The 17,865-nt window shown below is 52.9% G+C and overlaps 1 protein-coding gene across 1 annotated transcript; it reads right to left on the minus strand.

The window, feature by feature from the left end:
• Positions 1–14,872: 14,872 nt before the first annotated feature.
• Positions 14,873–16,497, minus strand: LOC146767174 (uncharacterized). The gene has a single exon (XM_085581161.1). The coding sequence runs from the start codon at positions 16,495–16,497 to the stop codon at positions 15,097–15,099; it is 1,401 nt and encodes a 466-aa protein (XP_085437287.1). The 3' UTR covers positions 14,873–15,096.
• Positions 16,498–17,865: the final 1,368 nt, after the last annotated feature.

A 17,865-nucleotide genomic window follows, 5' to 3' on the forward strand; every position in this document is an offset into this window, starting at 1 on the left:
TCTCTTCTCACTGGGGCTTGGGGCTTTCCTTCCTATAGAAAACAACTGTCCTTCTCCTGCAGGTGTCAATGGCCATATTGGGATTTCACCACCAATGTTGACTGTTGTGACAGACTGGAGGAGATTGCTGGCTGGAAACATTTCAGTGTGGGGGAGGAAGGGGCAGGTCCAGCCTTGCCCTGCCCTGGAACCCCAGCACTGCCCTGCCCTGGAACCCCAATCCCCCCAGAGCCTCTATCCCAGCCCAGCAGTGTCTGCCAGTCCCTGGCACAGCACAGGCAATGCTCCACAGCCACCTCTGGAGCCCCAGCCCAGCTCCTGAGTGACCAAATGGCCCCAAGTCCCACCTGGGGGAAGGGCCCAGGAGGACCAAGGGGTATTTAAGGCTGACCACAAGGCAAGCACACATCTTGACCCTACCTCCTCTTGGAAGTTCCAGCTGAACATTGCTGGAATCCAGTAGTTGGTAGCTCTGTGTGTGCTTCTCTAAGTATTATTTTTCTCTCTTTCTGTGTCTACTTCTTCTATTTCTGTACTCTTGCAAATTTTGATTATCTTAAAATTGAACAGGCTTAGAGTTTGTGAAGTTGAATGGGCCAAGTTAATGCCTTGAGAAGTTTTTTTTGTTGATTGAATGCCATATTAAAACATTTGCCAAAGTTTCTCTGATTTTTCTAAATTTCCCAGTAAAGGCTGTTTTGTTGTTTAGAGCTCCTGAGTATCTCTTGATAGTATTGCTCCAGTCCATCCAACTCAGAGGACAGAAATAATTGTCATTCCTTTTGAATGTCACCTTGAGAGAGTTTTTTAGTGGATGGGGGTCAGGGCTTGTGTGTCCTGCTTGGCACAGCCCAGGCAGGGCTTTCACAGCCCCATCCCACACTCCATTTCCCAGCTGGAGCCGCTGGTGCCTCTGAGTTCTGCTGCCCCAAACCCAGGGATGCTCTCCTTGTCTGCCCATTCCCCCAGGGTCTCTGGGCAGGGATGGCCTCAGTGGGGGCTGCTGACATCCTCAGCAACTTGGAGGCTGCTGCTGAATTTTACTGCTCCAGAGGCTTCTTCAGCCTTCAGCTCTTCAGTTCAGGAATTCAGTGCTCCAGGGCTCATTAACATTCAGAACACCTTAACAAGCTAAGCCTCAAGGAATAATTTAAGTTTTGAAATTTTTTGTGGTTGATTAGACAAGTTTCAGAAGCCTATTCAAAGTGAATACATTATATTTAAAAAGACAGTGAAAAAATATTTTGTAGGTCCTGTTTAGTTGGGGTTTTTTTCTGTTAATTTATTGATATGTTCAATGTCCAGATGACACTGAATCAAACTTCGCATGCAGTTGGAATAGACATGAAAATCAAGACCCTTCATAGCTGACAATCAATCACACTTTGTCCCTACCCCATACCTACCAATTCCCCCATCCAAGCCCTGGCACTCAGAGCAGCTGAGGAATGGAGTCACATCCAGGGGTGTCCCCAGGGCTCAGGACTGGGGCCAGGTCAGTGAAATCTCTTTATTGCTGATCTGGACAAGGCCATTGAGGGCACCCTCAGGCAGTTCCAGGTGAGCCCAGGCTGGGTGGGAGTGTGGCTGTGCTGGAGGGCAGGAAGCTCTGCAGAGGGATCTGGACAGGCTGGAGCCATGGGCCCAGGACAATGGGATGAGGTTCACCAAGGCCAAGGGCCGGGTCCTGCCCTGGGCTCACAACCACCCCAAATCCCTGGCCGTGCTCTGCCCCTGATCCCCACAGCCTGTCCTGTTTCCTTCATCCCTGCATTGCCAGGGACTTTCTGGGACAAGGGAGCTCTGCTCTGGGGATGGAGGGAACTCCCAGTGCCACCACTGGAGTGGGAACCACAACTCATCAGGCTTGTGTCCTTTGGGGGTCAGGAACTGGTCAGAGTCAGAGGCACAGAAAGTTTCTCTCCATGGCCAAAGGACCATAGTTGAACAGGACATAATTTAATAACAACTATGCTCTGCCATGAGCTATGTGCAATGTTCTAGCAGCATCTGATGAGTCCACCATCCACTAATGATTTCCATGCTAGAATGAATTTCAGACAAACGTGGTTCTGTGATAGATATAAACACAATTACATTCTTGTATCAGGATGCTCATCCTGAAGTGGGGGAAAAATAGCTCAAACAATTTCTGATTTGCAAAGCTGTCAGTGGTGGATGAAGAAGGGAGGTCAGGCTGCTTTTGGTGTTGAGGAAATGCTGAAACCCGCCTGACTCATTTCATCTCCTCCTGGCCTGGCTGATCTCCCCTCTTTCCCCTTACACCCATTGGCTTTTGTCTCCCACCAGGCCCCTGGTGAACAGCCTGGCTCTGTGTTCTCCATCCCCTCCTTGCTGGCACTGCCAGGCTGGGATGAGGAGCCCCTCAGCCTTCCCTGCTCTGGGCTGGACAAGCCCAGCTCCCTCAGGCTCTGCTCACAGCCCAAGGGCTCCAGCCCCACCTTGGAGGCCCTTCCCTAAGCCTGCTCCAGCTGCCAGACATCTTTCCGGCCCTGGGGAACCCAACCCAGGCCACAGGGACCTGGATAATCCACGTCCTTGATGTCCTGGTCACACAGCCCTGGCCCCTTGTCCCCATGTCAGGCTCTGGGGTGGATCCTGTGGAACATCCTTTGGTGGAGGCTGTGGCTCCAGGTGGACCAGGGGGATACCGGGGGACAGGGATCCTGCTGGGCATGAACAGCATTGGACTTGTTGGGAGAAACTGTGAGGGGGAGCTGGGGCTGAGTGACCAACCCGGTGACCTCACAGAGCCCACCTGGGATGTCACACAGCCCCTCTGGGATGTCACAGAGCCCCTCTAGGATGTCACACAGCCTCTCTGAGATATCACAGCCCATTCTGTAATGTCACACAGCTTGTCTCTGATGTCACAGCCAACTCTGTGATGTCACAGTCTGCTCTGCAATTTCAGAGCTCTGTCCTGTGATCTCTAAGCCTGCTCTGGGATGTCACAGAGCCGGCCTATGATGTCATAACTTCTTGATGACATCACATTAACCACTCATGTGATGTCATAGCCCACTCTTTGACCTCATGTAACCAGATGATAAATTGTCTCCACCAGGTGAGCTGACACCTGGAGCTTGTTCTCCAAAACCCCAGGTCTATGGAGACCCCACAATGCCCACTGTGGGACAAGGGGAACTGGAAGTTCACCAGCCTCTGTGTCCTGCCAGCTCAGCCAGGCCCACAGGAACATTGGGGCCCCCGACCACCAAAAACCACCAGAGAGACCCCCAGGACAGAAGAACACATGGGTAAAGGGGAGGGAAAATATGTTAATGATTTTGGGGAAATGATTATCACATGTGTGTTTAGTCCAGCACAATACATGAATATGTGTGCAAAATACAGAATATGAACAGAAACTTTCCTGTACTCAGCATGCTCGGCTTTGGGAGGAGCTATCCCCCGTGCATCCCCCTGAATAAAGAATGCTGCTTATAATGCTGCACTGGTGTTAAGCAGTTTTCTGTTTTACCGAATTTTTGGTAACACTCCACTCCCAAGGATAGCTTTGTCTCCTGCTGTTCAGAAACAGAGAAGGGCTGGTGGCAGATGTGGGGGTCAGAGGCTGCCTGGGGCACAGTGACCAGGAAATAATCAAGTTTTCAATGATCTGTGAAAGAAGGAGGGGCAGCAACAAAACCTCCACACTGGAAAGAGGAAGGGCAGACTTTGGCCTATTTAGGATGCAAGTTTGGGGAGTACAAAATTAGGTTCTGATTTTTTTTAAGGGAAAGAGCCCTTAAAAACAAAGGGGTTCAGGAACGATGGACACATTTTGAGAAAGCAATCTTAAGGAGGACGGAGCAGCCTGTCCCAGTGTGGCAAAAGATGAGATGGTGAGGAAAGTCACTGTCCTGATTGCCCATGGAGCTTTTGTGGGAACTCAGGGGAAAGCAGAGAGAGCATTAACTTTGGACAGAAGGTCAGGCAACTTAGCAAGTGTTTAAGGAGGTTGTTACATCATGCAGAAATAGAAAAGGAAAGAGGTGAAATTTCAATTAAAGATTAACCTGGCCACTTCTGTGAAAAATAATAACAAACGTGTCTATGATTAATAGCAAAACGTGATATAAGGAGAACCTCTACTCTTTATTGGATGCAGTGGAAAATAGAGTAACTAAAGATAAGGGAAAGGCTGAGGTACTTAACACCTTGTTTGACTCAATTTTCAATATATGGAGAGATTGTCCTCAGGACAAGAGTTCTCCTGAGCTGGTAGATGGGCACAGGGAGCAGAACAGGCCCCTGTAATCCAGGAGGAAGCAGCTGCTGACCTGCTGAACCACTCAGATGCTCACAGATGTATGGGATCAGATGGGATCCATCCTAGGGGGATGAGGGAGCTGGTGGATGAGCTCCCCAAGCTGCTCCCCATCATTTACCATCAGTCCTGGCTCACCAGGGAGGTCTCAGAGCACTGGAGGAGCCAGTGTGAGCCCATCCCAAGGAAGGGCTGGAAGGAGGATCTGGGGAGCTCCAGGCCTGTCAGCCTGACCTCGGTGCCCGGCAAGGTTATGGAACAGATCACCTTGAGAGTCACCACAGGGCACCCACAGGATGGCCAAGGGGTCAGAGCCAGCCAGCATGGATTTAAGAGGGGCAGGTCCTGCCTGAGCAACCTGATCTCCTTTTATAACCAAGTGACCCACCTGTGGGTGTGGGAAAGGCTGTGGATGTGTCCATCTGGACTTCAGCAGAGCCTTGGACACTGTCTGTGACAGCATTGCCTGGAAAAGCTGCAGCCCATGGCTTGGGCAGGTTCCCTCCTGGCTGGGAGATGGAAGAGCTGGCTGGAGGCTGGGCCCAGAGAGGGGTGGGGATGGTGCTGCACTCAGCTGGTGTCCAGTCCCTGGTGCTGTCCCCAGGGATCTGTGTTGGGCCCAGCCCTGTTTAACATCTTCACCGATGATCTGGGGGAGGGGATCGAGCCCACCATCCCCAGATTTGCAGGTGACACCAAACTGGGTGTGAGTGTGGATCTGCTGGAGGGCAGGACAAGAAGACACAGCCTCCAGCTGCACCAGGGGAGGTTTAGGCTGGACAAGAGGAAGAAGTTCTTCACAGAAAGGGTGAGTGGACATTGGAATGGGCAGGCCAGGGGGGAGGTGGCAGAGTCACTGTCCCTCTCCAGTGGCACTCAGTGGTATGGTCTGAGTGACAAGGCGGTATTAGGACATTGCCTGGACTTGATGATCCCAAAGGTATTTTCCAGCCTGTTTGATTCTGTCATTCTATGATAATTGGGACACTCTGGGGCCATTGTGACAGTGCAGGGCCTCGTGGATCTAAGAGGACCATGGTGACACTGTGCAGCCCCATAGAACCAGGGCTCCATTGTGGTGCTCAGGGGCCAAATGGAACCAGGGAGTCCCCGTGACACTGGGTCCTGGTGGAACCACAGAGGCCATGGTGACACTGCGGGGCCTCGTGTGACCGAGGGGTTTCACCACTGTGACACTGCCAAACCAAGGAGAGCATTGGGAGAGTCCAGGGCCCAGGGGAACCAAGGGGCTGTTCTGACACTGCGGGGCCTCCTGGAACCAAGGGGACATTGTGACACTGCAGGACCTTGTGTAACCAAGGGTCCACTGTGACACTCTGGGGCCTCAGGGAATCTGGAAGGCCGTTGTGACACTGTGTGGGCTCGTGGAAACAAGGAGTCCATTGTGACACTGAGGGGACTTGTGGAAGCACAGAGAGCATTGTGACAGTGTGGGACCTCATGTGATCATGGGGCCTTTGTGACACCCTCGGTGCGGTGGTGTATCTTTAATTTGATATTTGTTTAATATCTGTTTCCCCCCGCCCATCCCTAATCTCCTCCTCTCCCCAGTGTCAGTCTTCCCTAGCTCTCCCCTAACCCCCTCATCTCCAAGTTGCCAATCCTCCCTTTCCCTGCCCCTTTCCCTGGAACCTTCCCTGTCATTCATCCTAGCCCCCTCCTCAGCTTCCAGAGCATTCCCTGTCTATTTAGTGAGACTCAACACTCTATTGATCCATTTGTACTATTCCACTCCCTTGCTTCCTCTGCTAAGATTGTGATGGGTTAATTCTGCCCTAAACTCCTCCCCTACTATTCCCTTATTGGTTACTGTTCCTACACCCGTCCTCCTGAATTCTTGTATAAAACCTTTGCCCCCCTCTCAAGGGGGTCTTGGGGCTCGCTGAATAAAACCATCCTGTTCACCCCCAAGTCTCGTGTCGCCTTCGTTTGTCCCCGCGCGCCACGAACTGAGACTGCAGAGCTTGCAGGGGGAAGCGGCCGCCCGTTCTCTTCCCTCACCGCCCAGCCCGGCACGGCTCGGAGTGCCGCGGCGAGAGGAGCGCATGCCGCGCCACAACACCTCGGGCCCCATGGAACCAAGGAGCCACCGTGAAACTGCAGCACCAAGGAGAACATTGGGACAGTGTGAAGCCCCATGGAACCAAGGAGTCCATTGTCACATTTTGGGGCCCATGGAACCAAGGAGACCAGTGTGACAGTGCAGGGCCCGGTGTAACCAAGGGGACATTGTGACACTGAGGGGCCTCATGCAACCAAAGATGACACCAAGCTGGATTTGAGTGTTGATCTGCTGGAGGGTAGGAGGGCTCTGCACAGGGCCCTGCACAGGCTGGATCCAGGGCCCAAATCCAACAAGGTGAGGTTTAACAAGTCCAAGTGATGGGTCCTGCACTTTGGCCACAACAACCCCTGCAGCGCTACAGGCTGGGGACAGAGGGGCTGGACAGCAGCCAGGCAGAAAGGGACCTGCAGGGACTGATGGACAGGAGGCTGGACATGAGCCAGCAGTGTGCCCAGGGGCCAAGAAGGCCAATGGCTCCTGGCCTGGATCAGGAATGGTGTGGCCAGCAGGAGCAGAGCTGCTGTGCCAGCACTGATCTGCCCCAGCTCTGCACACAGATATTTCTGCTGCAGCTCCAGAGAAGGCAACAAAAGGGCATCTCTGCAGAAAACTGTGCTGGGAGATCCTTTAGTATCTTGAAACCCACCAAGAGCGCAACCCCTCATTGAAACAGTCTGTGGCCACAGGGAAGAGTGAGAGAAACAAAATGAGAAATGGCTCAAAAAATTTCATTTATTGTGGACAAGATGAAAAAACTAAAACAAAGAATAAGAATCTGCAAAATGAAGCCAACAAGAAATATCAAAACAACTTTTATTACACGTGCTTTGAAAAAAATGTCTAGCAGTTTAATGTTTCTGAAATGGCAAAGTCATCAGTCTCCACACTGCAGCCTTGAGCTCCTGGTTCCTAAAGCTATAGATGAGGGGGTTCAGGGTTGGAGGCACCACCGAGTACAGAACTGAAAGGGCCAGATCCAGGGATGGGGAGGACATGGAGGGAGGCTTCAGGTAGGCAAACATTACAGTGCTGATAAACAGGGAGAGCACAGCCAGGTGAGGGAGGCAGGTGGAAAAGGCTTTGTGCCGTCCCTGCTCAGAGGGGATCCTCAGCACAGCCCTGAAGATCTGCACATAGGAGAAAACAATGAACACAAAACATCCGACTCCTAAAGACATACTAACAGCAAGAAGCCCAAGTTCCCTGAGTTTAGAATATGAGCAGGAGAGCTTGAGGATCTGTGGGATTTCACAGAAGAACTGGCCCAGGGAATTGCCATGGCACAGGGACAGGGAAAATGTATTGGCTGTGTGCAGCAGTGAATAGAGAAAGGCACTGGCCCAGGCAGCTGCTGCCATGTGGGCACAAGCTCTGCTGCCCAGGAGGGTCCCGTTATGCAGGGGTTTGCAGATGGACACGTAGCGGTCGTAGCACATGATGGTCAGGAGAGAAAACTCTGTGGTAGTGCAAAACACAAAAAAAAAGAGCTGGGCAGCACATCCTGTGTAGGAGATGGTGCTGGTGTCCCAGAGGGAATTGTGCATGGCTTTGGGGACAGTGGTGCAGATGGAGCCCAGGTCACTGAGGGCCAGGTTGAGCAGGAAGAAGAACATGGGCGTGTGCAGGTGGTGGCCGCAGGCTACGGCGCTGATGATGAGGCCGTTGCCCAGGAGGGCAGCCAGGGAGATGCCCAGGAAGAGGCAGAAGTGCAGGAGCTGCAGCTGCCGCGTGTCTGCCAGTGCCAGCAGGAGGAAGTGGCTGATGGAGCTGCTGTTGGACATTTGCTGTGGCTGCACATGGGCACCTGTTCATGGAGAAAGGACAGTGAAGAGTTAGAGGAGATGCCTGTAATTAAAGTTAACGCCATTTCCCATACACCCTCCTCTGTAACACAGATGTATACACTTCTGTATTTGAGAGTTTTGTGGTTTTCTTTTTATGCTGCCTCCATGTTTCTCCTGGTATTCCTGGATATCAGAAACCCTCAGCATATCTCCATCTCATTGATGAATACAGTGAGTTTTCTGAGGAAAGATAATGAGTGGAGACTGAGAGGATAAGATTATTCATTCTGTTTGGAGCTTCTCTTGGCTTTCATTTTTCTCACATGAAGGATGGTCACACTCCCATGTTTCTCTTACAAAACCTCAGGTACAGGTAAGAGCAGATGGATCCACCCCAGCACCGCTCCACATTTGTAGCCAAGGACTGACCTTGCTCATTTCACCAACCCAGCAGCATTTTCAGTGTCACAACACCTCTACCTTTCCCCATAAATCTCATAAATCAGAGATTCTCTAGGACAGCTTTGCACTCTGCATTGAAGCTCCCAGCTTGGACTGAAATCTCAGGGACACTTCCAAGTGTCCCTCTGATGGCACTGGATGAAGGGAGGTGCAGCTCCTTCCCTGGCTGCACTGCCAGCATTGCCCAGAGCCGGGCACTGGGGACAGCTGTGTCACCCTGAGCCAGCTGTGCCCCTGCCAGAGCCCCCAGTGCCGGGCAGCTGCTCCCAGCCCTGTGCTCTGCAGAGGGAACTGGGCCCGGGGCTGCAGAGCTGCCCCACGGCTCTGCTGCAGCTCTGCCTGCACAGGAGGGGCTGCACGCCTTGGAGCCCCAGCCCTGAGGGCAGAGGCTTGGCTGGGGCACAGGAGGGAGGGGGCTTGTGCAGAGGGAGGGGCTGCACTGGAGGGGATCCTCTGGACATCTCTAAACTCGCCCTGCCACAGCATTTCTGGGATTTGTTTTCTCTCCTTCCCTGATCTTCTCTCTGCTTCCGGGAGATTTTCCTCCTGCAGCTGTTTCCCTGTGCCTGATCTCTCCCTACCAGCATTCCCACACCCCAAATCTCTGTGCACTCTCCTTGGCCTGACAGAACCCTGCCTGTTTGCAGGGCACAGGCTGGGGCAGGTTCTGTTTGCAGCTTGGAGAAAGGACAGCGCAGACTGAGCCTGATGGCTCCAGCAAAGGTGATGCTGCTGCTGTACATGGGCAGAGGGGCTGAAAGCACAATAGGGATCTCCTGTGAACCTACTGATCACTAAAAGTAACAGTTCAGACATCTCATGCACTTGTCAATATTCATAATCAACCTTTAATATTTACCCTTCTTTCCCTGCCACTCTTCAATAGTAGACAGCTGACTACAAATTCTTAGGAAATTTCCACATTTTTATCAAAATCCTTGTCTTGGAAATATTATATGACTAATCAGAAGCCCTCAGTATGTCAGAGCTTCATGAGCATTTCACCTCCCCTGCACCAGAAATACTCTGTACTCACAGGATCTGTGGGCATTGGGATGTTCCAGCTTTAGGAGATCTCTCCAGGAGCTGCAGCTGCATTGTCCTGCAGCCAGAGGTTCCTGTGCCAAGGGCTGGCAGTGATTCTGCCCCAGGCACTTCTCAGCCCCTTCCCAGCCCTGACTGATTGAAGCTCTCTGTGCCTCTGTGCTGTGCTCAGGCTGGCTGCAGGCAGTGCCCCAGCCCTGCTGGGCTGGAAGAAGAGCTGCTCAGCAAGAGAAATGTGCTTTTGAAACTCTGCTTGGTTACCAGGATCACCCTCTGTGCCAGGAGCCCGGCCCAGCTCAGCTGCACAGACACAGCACAAGGACTTTAATGACCCTCTCAGGGGCTGCTGTTGTTTTCATTAGTCTCATTCCCAGAGAGTGTGCTCAAAAAACTTCTCAAGAACTCAAAGTGTGATTGAAACACTGAAGTTTCTTGGACTTTTAATGGGTCCCACTGAGGGAAACGACTGAGAAAGTGTCCCCAAGTAGAGCATAATGCTGGAGCAGAGATGACAGCAAGGGACAAACAAGGGGAAGGTGGCTCTGGTGCTGAGCAAACCTGGATGTGTTTCAGGAATGCAAAGGGCCCAGGCCTGAGCCCCAGCCCCTGGCAAGGCAGATCCTGTCCCTCCCTCATTGCTCAGGGCTCTTCCCGGGATGGGCACTGGCACGTGGGGATGTGCAGTGCCAAGGGCAGGACCATGGGGCGGCCCCTGCCAGGCTGCTGAGCAGGGACAAGGAGGCACTGAGGCCCCAGGGCTGCAAGGGTCACTTGTCCCCTCGTGGCCTCAGGCCCAGGGCCAGCAGCCATGGCCAAAGGGCTGCACAGGTTGGCTCTGTCAGGGCCTTGCAGCTGCTGCACATCCCTGAGCCCTCTGCAGCCCAGGCTGTCCCACGGTGTCCCTGCCCTGCGCCTCTGTCCCTGCAGGCTGTCGTCACCCCCGGCTGCCCCACCTCGCTGGCCCTTCCTTTGCTGGCAGCTCTGCCTCCTGCTGCCCCTGCCTGGCCACACAAAGCCTTGGGCTGCTCCAGGCTCCTGCTGGGGACGTGTTGCACCACAGCCCTGCCCTGGGAGGGAAATTCCTCTCCTCTTGTGTCCAGTCTGGACTTCCCCAGCTGCCCTTGGCATTAATTCTTTCTTTTTCTGGCTGCTGTCTTCTATGTCAGAAGGCTCCGCCATCTCTGAAATCACCCTTCAGTCCCTCCCAGGGCTCTCCTCTGCTCTCCTCAGTCTCCACCCCACTGAGCACAGAGATCCTGTGTCCATATAGAGTTGTCAAGTGCCCAAGGCCATGAGCACCCAGACAAGAGGGAGAGTTCTTTTCCACAGGAAGGAAACCACAGAGCCCCAGGGCTTTGAAGGCAGATGAGAAGCTGCCACCAGAAGCCAAGACAAGTCTGACCTGTCTGTACCTGCAGCTTCTGTCTGCAAGCAGCCTTTGGATAGATGGGGAGTTTCGGGGATGGAATTCCATTTCAGCTGTGGGTTCCTGGGCTTGAATGACAGCTCTCATGGGAAGGAAAGGGTGGAGTCCCAGTGTTTCAAAGGCTGATTAGAGGCAGCCCAAGGAGGGCAAGGCAGCCAGACCTGCCAGCCAGATCAGGGAAGAATCCTAGGGCAGACAGAATTTGGGAGGCCAAACCCCACTTTTGTTTATGGACATCTGGATGAGAAGGACAGTTCTTTTCCATAGGAAGGAGAGTACAGAGCTCCAGTGTTTCAAAGGCAGATGAGAGCTGGCCCAAGGGAACCTGGACAGTCCTGGCAGGTTTTGTCTGGGAGCAATCCTTGCATATAAGGAATTTTGGAGGCAGATTCTCAATCTTGGCCATGGGTGCCAGGATGTAAATGATGGTTTTTTTTACATGGCAAGGAAAGCACAGTCCCCAGTATTTTGAAGGCAGATGAGAGGTGGCTCCCAAGAGGTCATGGTCAGCCAGAGATGTGAGCCCTGGCAAGTTTCATATGGGAATAATCCTTGGATATAATCAAATTTGGAGGAGTCATCCCAATTTTGGCCATGAACCCCTGGAGAGAAGGACAATTCTTTCCCACAGGAAGGAAAGCATGGAACTCCAGGGTTTCAGGAGCTGATGAGAAACAACCCTCAACATGCAAAGGTCACCTGGACCAGTCAGGTGGCCCCCAGGAGGCTCAGCCAGCCAGACCTGTTCCATGCTCTTGTATTCTTGGTGCCCTGCAGCATCACAATTGCTCCTTGGTTCCTTGAGGCCCTGTAGGATCACAACAGAGCTTTGTAGATCTTTGTTCCCATGAGGCCCAGTGATATCACAATGGTGTCCTTGGCTCCACAGTGGCACAATGGCCCCTTGCTTCCATGAGGCCTTGCAGTGTCAAAATGGTTTCCTTGTTTCCATGGGGCAATGCCCATTGGTTCCATGAGGTCACGGAGTCTCAAAATGGTCCCTTGGTTCTGTTGGGTTCCCCAGGATCACAATGGCCCCTTGGTTCCACCAGGCCTGGATGTGTTACAGTGGCCCCTTGCTTCCATGGGGACCCGCAATGTCACAATGTCCGCTTGATCCATGAGACCTGGCAGTGTCACAGTGGTTGCCTTGGTTCTGTGAGGCCCTGTGGTGTCACAATGGCCCCTGGGTTCCATGGGGACTCGGAGTGTCAGAATGGTCTCATTGGTTCCATGGAGCCCCACAGTGTCACAATGGTCTCTTTTGGTTCCGCAGTGTCACACTGGCACCTTGGTTCCCTGAAGCCCTGCAGTACGGAATGGATCCTTGGTTCCATTGGGCTCCTCACTGTTACACGAGTCCTCAGTGCCACGGAGCCCTGCAGTGTCACAGAGCTCTCCTGGGTTCCATGGTGCCACACAGGGTCACCATGGCCCCTCAGTTCTACAAGGCCCCACAGTGTCACAAGGGCCCCTTGCTCCCATGAGGCTGGGCCATGTCACAATGGTCTCATTGGTTCCAGGGACCCTGCCAATGGTCTCATTGGTTCTGCAGTGGCCCTTGAAGTGTCACCATAGTCTCAGCAGGTTCCCCCACTGGTTCACAATGGCCTCCTTGGTACCATGATGTCCTGTGGTGTAACAATGATGTCATTGGTTCCACAGTCAGAATGGCCCCGTGGTCTCATGGACACCCACAGCCACTTATGGAGTCCCACAGTGTAACTGTGATCCCCTTGATTCCATGAGGCCATGCCATGCTACAATGACCCCTTGGTTATACAAGGCCCTGCAGTGTCACAATGGCCCTTGGCTCCAGTGGGTCCGGAAGTGTCATAATGGTCTCCATGGTTCCATGAGGCCCCACAGTGTAGCAATGGACTTTTGGTTCCACAAGCTTTCGTACTGCCAACAGCAGTCTCCTTTGTTCCAGTGTCACAAGGGACCCTTGCTTCTGTGAGGTTCAGTAGCGTAACATGGGCACCCTGATTCCATGAGGTTGTGTAGTGTCACAATGATCTCCTTGGTTCTGCAGTGTCACAATGGACCCTTGGTTCCATGAGGTGCCTGGCCCCTCACAGCCCCTCACGGCCCCTCACAGCCCCTCACAGCCCCTCACAGCCCCTCACAGCCCCAGGCGTGGGGCTCCTCCCCAAGGAGAAGGGGTCGGGCCCTGCTGTTCTCCTTTAATTTCAGTCCCTTCCCAGTGCCGAGCAAAGAACGGCTGGAATGGAGCCTTTCCCAGCCTTTCGCTCTGGGCTGGCTGCGGGCTGAAGCTCTGTGCCGGCGCTGGCCGAGCACCAGCAGCCCTGCAGCCCCGGCCTTTGCTGTGCCGTGTCCGTCCCTGTCCCGACCCCGCCCGGCTCTGGCAGCAGCAGCAGCCGCAGCGCAGCGGGCGCCGGCCCGGCCCGGCCGGGGCTCCCAGGCAGGAGCAGCAGCAGCGCCGGCCCCTTCCCGCCTGCTCCTGCCTCGGCTGCCGAGGGCTTTTCCAGATGGACTCTGGAGCAGAGCAACAAGCACCCGCACACAGCCCTGGCTCCTCAGGGCCCGCCTGTGCTGCCCCGAGCCAGCCCTCAGGGGAAGGAAGGATCGGGTTCCAGCGCTGTTTTCAGCGCTGTTTTACTCACCCTGAGCTGACAGCAGGAGGCTGCTGCTGCCTTCGCCTTGGGAATTGCAGATCACGGCTGCTCTTGCCCTGCTACTTACCACCTGAATTTTATCCATAAAACTGCAAGTGCCTCTTTCAGTTGGTGCTACCCACAGTGCTTTCATGACAGCAAAGTCAGTATTTTTGTTGCAGGCATAAAGATCAGCAGATACTGGAATGCCCACCAGTTCCTGAGCACTAAGGTGAGGGGAATGAAAGGCTACAAAGGCCACATTTGCAATGCTCAAACACAGCTCTGTTGCTGGTGCTGATTAAATAGAACCAACTGACAGAGACCATCACAGAAATTGCATCTGAAGTGTGCAATTAAATTTAAAAATCCACCAGGAAAGACAGAAACCAGAACTTCTTGACTCACTTCATTGATTCTTCCCAGAAGCAGGAAATGTCAATGCCCAGAGGTGTTTTCCCTGCTGGTGAGCACAGTGAGAGCCCAGCCTGTGCCCAGTCCCAGCGGGAGCCTGAGCCCAGCCCAGGGAGCTCAGCGCACGCGGGGCCAGGCCCAGAGCCCCGGGCACGGCCGCCCATTGCGGGGCAGCGGCGCAGACGGAATGTCCTGCGGCCCAAACCTCCTGCTCCTGCCACACAGCGCCAGCCTTCTCCCCTCCTCCTCCTCTCCCAGCACGGCACAAATTCCAGCTCAGAGGAGGCTTCCCCAGAGAGGGCTCCGGCTCCTGTCTCAGCCCGAGTGTCCCTGCAGAGGAACAGGGCATCTTTCAGGCACTTCCACAAGCTCAGGGTTCCCATTTCATGGCGAATCTGGGATGGAAATGTGCTTGTTAATAAAGCCAAAAGCCATGGGAATGGACTAGAATTATTAGAAGAAAAACACCTTTCTTCCAGGGAAGGTTCACCAAGTCATTGCCTGAGGGCTTCTTGGTCTCTGACCACTCTGCTTGTCAGAGAGCCGAGTCCTCAGAAGCCGGATAGCGTAATGAAATCTTCCTCTATGAAGGCGGGACGACTCACAGGCGGCTTTAATTCCAGGAGGGTTTATTGAGGAACAGCAATTCAGGGAGCGAAGGGAAAACAACCTCTCCGGGAGGGAGCTCGCTCTGAGAGCCCCGAACAGGGGGCGGAATGGGGATTATAACTGGGACAAGAGAGGCAGGGTCCAGGCATGAAGCGTTCAGTGAAGGAAGGCTTCGGGGGCAGAGTCAGGGTCGAGTGACAGGGTTATAACCAATGAGGGTAAGGGGAAGGAGCGGCTTCAGGGAAGGAACCAATGGGGGTATAAAGAACAAAGAACTTTCTAGAACCAAGGGATGACAGACATACTGATTAACAAGGGGAAGGGATGACAAAATGATTGACAACAGGGGAGGCGGGGAACTACACACCTGTCACCTCCCAGGGTATTTCGGGGGGACAGTTTCCCAAGTCCCCTCCCACATCTCCCCCGTTTTTGTTAATTAAATAAATATTTGCCAAAGTCTTGGTAAGCGTCTTTTTGAAGATGGTTAAGGCAACTGAAATGAGAAGGATAATTATGAAAATCCAAAAGAGTCCTTTTAAAATGGAGGCTGCCCACCCGGGAATGCCCCACTGCATCAATAGTTTGTGGACGGGGTCCACAGCCGAAGTTTCCGTTTTGATGTCCTGTACTTCGGTCCGGATCCGCTGGATGTTGGCTTGGATGGAAGTGCTCCGTGATGTTAAATTGAAGCAACACAATCCTTCGAAGTCCTCGCAGCTGTGGCCATGGGCGAGCAGCAGGAAATCAATAGCCGCTCTGTTTTGTAATGTGGCTTGCCTGGTGGTTTGCTGGTCTGCCAGAAGATCGGAGAGGGCGGCAGACGAGGCGTTGGCATGCTTACTTATCCAACACTCCAGGTGAGAAAGCTCACCGAGGGCCTTAGCTGCTGCATACCATGGTAAAAAGATGGATACAGCGACCCTCTTTGTTTTTCCCCAATCGTAAATTTCGGAGTCACAATTTTCGTCGAATTGAGCATATGATCTTTTGGTGCGTGCCAATTGTCTTTCTTTTTTCCAATCTAGAATTTGAGTTCTGTTTGGAGTGAGGGTAGCAAGCTTGCCAAGGCTGCATGGGCCTCCCTGGAGCCGAGATGGAATTCCCGACCATACTCTGTCCCCACAGATAAGAAACATCCCCCTGGGCAATGTCTTGGGACGAGTGGATGAAACCGAAATCACCTGGCTAGTATAATTGCACCAGGTTTGGCTGTTATATTTTTTACTGATAGGTGTTACATCTTTCCGGTATGTGTCTTTGGCCAAGTCAATTCCGTGCCAATTTTGACTTGGCCTCCTATAATAGAATTTGACACAATATCTAGCTGTGGAGGACCCCAGTAAGTCCAATTCTTGGGGTTCCTCTTTGCTGTTGGGCAAAATTTTGGTCCACTCATCCCAAGTATCGACCGGGTTAGGCCTCCTACCCGTGGTTCGGAGCAGGTCGGAATTGGATACCGGCCAATCATCAGCTACCAAGGGGACCCCCACCAGGCAAGTGGACAGGGGATTGTCCACGTTGCCCATGGCCAGACATAGGTTATCCTGCTGCAAGGACTTTGCCAGCGTGATCCAGACGTTTTCTTTCGGCTGTGGTACCACCCAGCCATCTGCTACATGCAGCCACAGGAGGATGGAAAGCGTGGCTGCAACCAGCTGGGCGCAGTGGGACATCTTCTGTTGTTCCTTTTGGGTGAATGATGTTCTGGCAGCCATCCTAGTACTAAAATTAAACAAAACAATATTACCAACATACATTTGGTTCCCTCCCCTCCCCCAGCTCCCCCTTTTGGGTTAAAATAAAAATAAATTTCAGGACGGAGGGGTAAAGGGATGACGGGTTAGGTATGAGGGTAGAGGGAACGGCACAGGAGGGGATGGGGTGGCGGAAGTTGTTAAGTCCTGCAGAGGTAGGTATGTCCTTGTGATGAGGACCCGGGAGACGATGTTGGGTGGTCTTCCGGTCCTCTTCTTTTTTCTCCGTCGCCACGCCACTGCATTATCTGGTGGCGATCGTGATGGGGTCGCTGGGTTGCTCCTCGCTGGGAGGTCCGTGGTAGTGCTCTCCAGGTACGGTTTGACGTATTTTCCAGGAATCCATTTGGGACCCTGGGCTGTGGAAACACAAGCGTACCCTCTCCCCCACGTTATCAGAGGGTACGGCCCTGAGATGATTTTTGATTCTGGGTCTCTGATGAGGACTGGCGGACGCTCTTTCAAAACTGCCCTGGTGTTATTGCAAAAGTGTCTGAGTGCAGGGGGATTCGGCTCCCGGTCAGAACAATTTAAGAAATTAAGAACATAAAGTGCCTTGCATAATCTTTCAACTGGTGTCATGGCCAGAGCCGAATCGTGTTGTTGTTCTAGCAGCCTTTTTAACTCTTTGTGGGAGCGTTCCACTATTGCCTGTCCTGTAGGGTTATGGGGAATGCCGGTGGAATGGGCAATTCCCCATTGTTGTAGAAATTGTGCGAATCTTGTCGAGGTGAATCCAGGCCCATTGTCCGTTTTGATGGCTTTTGGGACTCCTAATGTGGCAAATGCCATGAATAGATGTTTGATGATATCTTTTGTTTTCTCACCAGTGTGGAGTGACGCGAACACGGCCCCAGAAAATGTGTCTATGGACACATGCAGGTATTTCAGGCGGCCAAAAGGATTATAGTGAGTGATGTCTCTTTGCCACAGCTCCAATGCTGCCAACCCTCGGGGGTTTATCCCCGTTGGCAGCGGTGGAAGGCCGAAGGACTGACAGCTTGGGCATGTGGCTAGTATGGCTTTGGCTTGTTCTTTTGATATTTTAAATTGTCGGGCAAGGGCAGGTGCATTTTGATGGAAAAACGCATGGCTGAGCCTTGCCTGTGCAAAGATGTCTGGTAAGGTTAATGAAAGTGCAGGTGCAGAGTAATGAGATGTCATTGCAAGGAGGTCGGCCATCCGGTTCCCCTCTGCAATAGCTCCTGGCAGGTCTGTGTGAGCCCGGACGTGCATAATATAATAGAGTTGCTCTCGGTGGGAGATCAGCCAGATTAATTCCGTGAGCAAATCGAATAACTGTTTGTTTTGAACTTCTTTGAGCAGGGCGTGTTCTGCCCGTTCTGCTACCCCGGCAACATAAGCCGAATC

Source organism: Lonchura striata, chromosome 5 (genome assembly GCF_050655825.1).
Source record: "Lonchura striata isolate lonStrDom1 chromosome 5, ASM5065582v1, whole genome shotgun sequence".
Taxonomy (NCBI): domain Eukaryota; kingdom Metazoa; phylum Chordata; class Aves; order Passeriformes; family Estrildidae; genus Lonchura; species Lonchura striata.

What these genes read in the sequence shown, in the direction of transcription:
- LOC146767174 (XM_085581161.1), bottom strand. Translation starts at nt 16,497, where the DNA reads ATGTATGTTGGTAATATTGTTTTGTTTAATTTTAGTACTAGGATGGCT.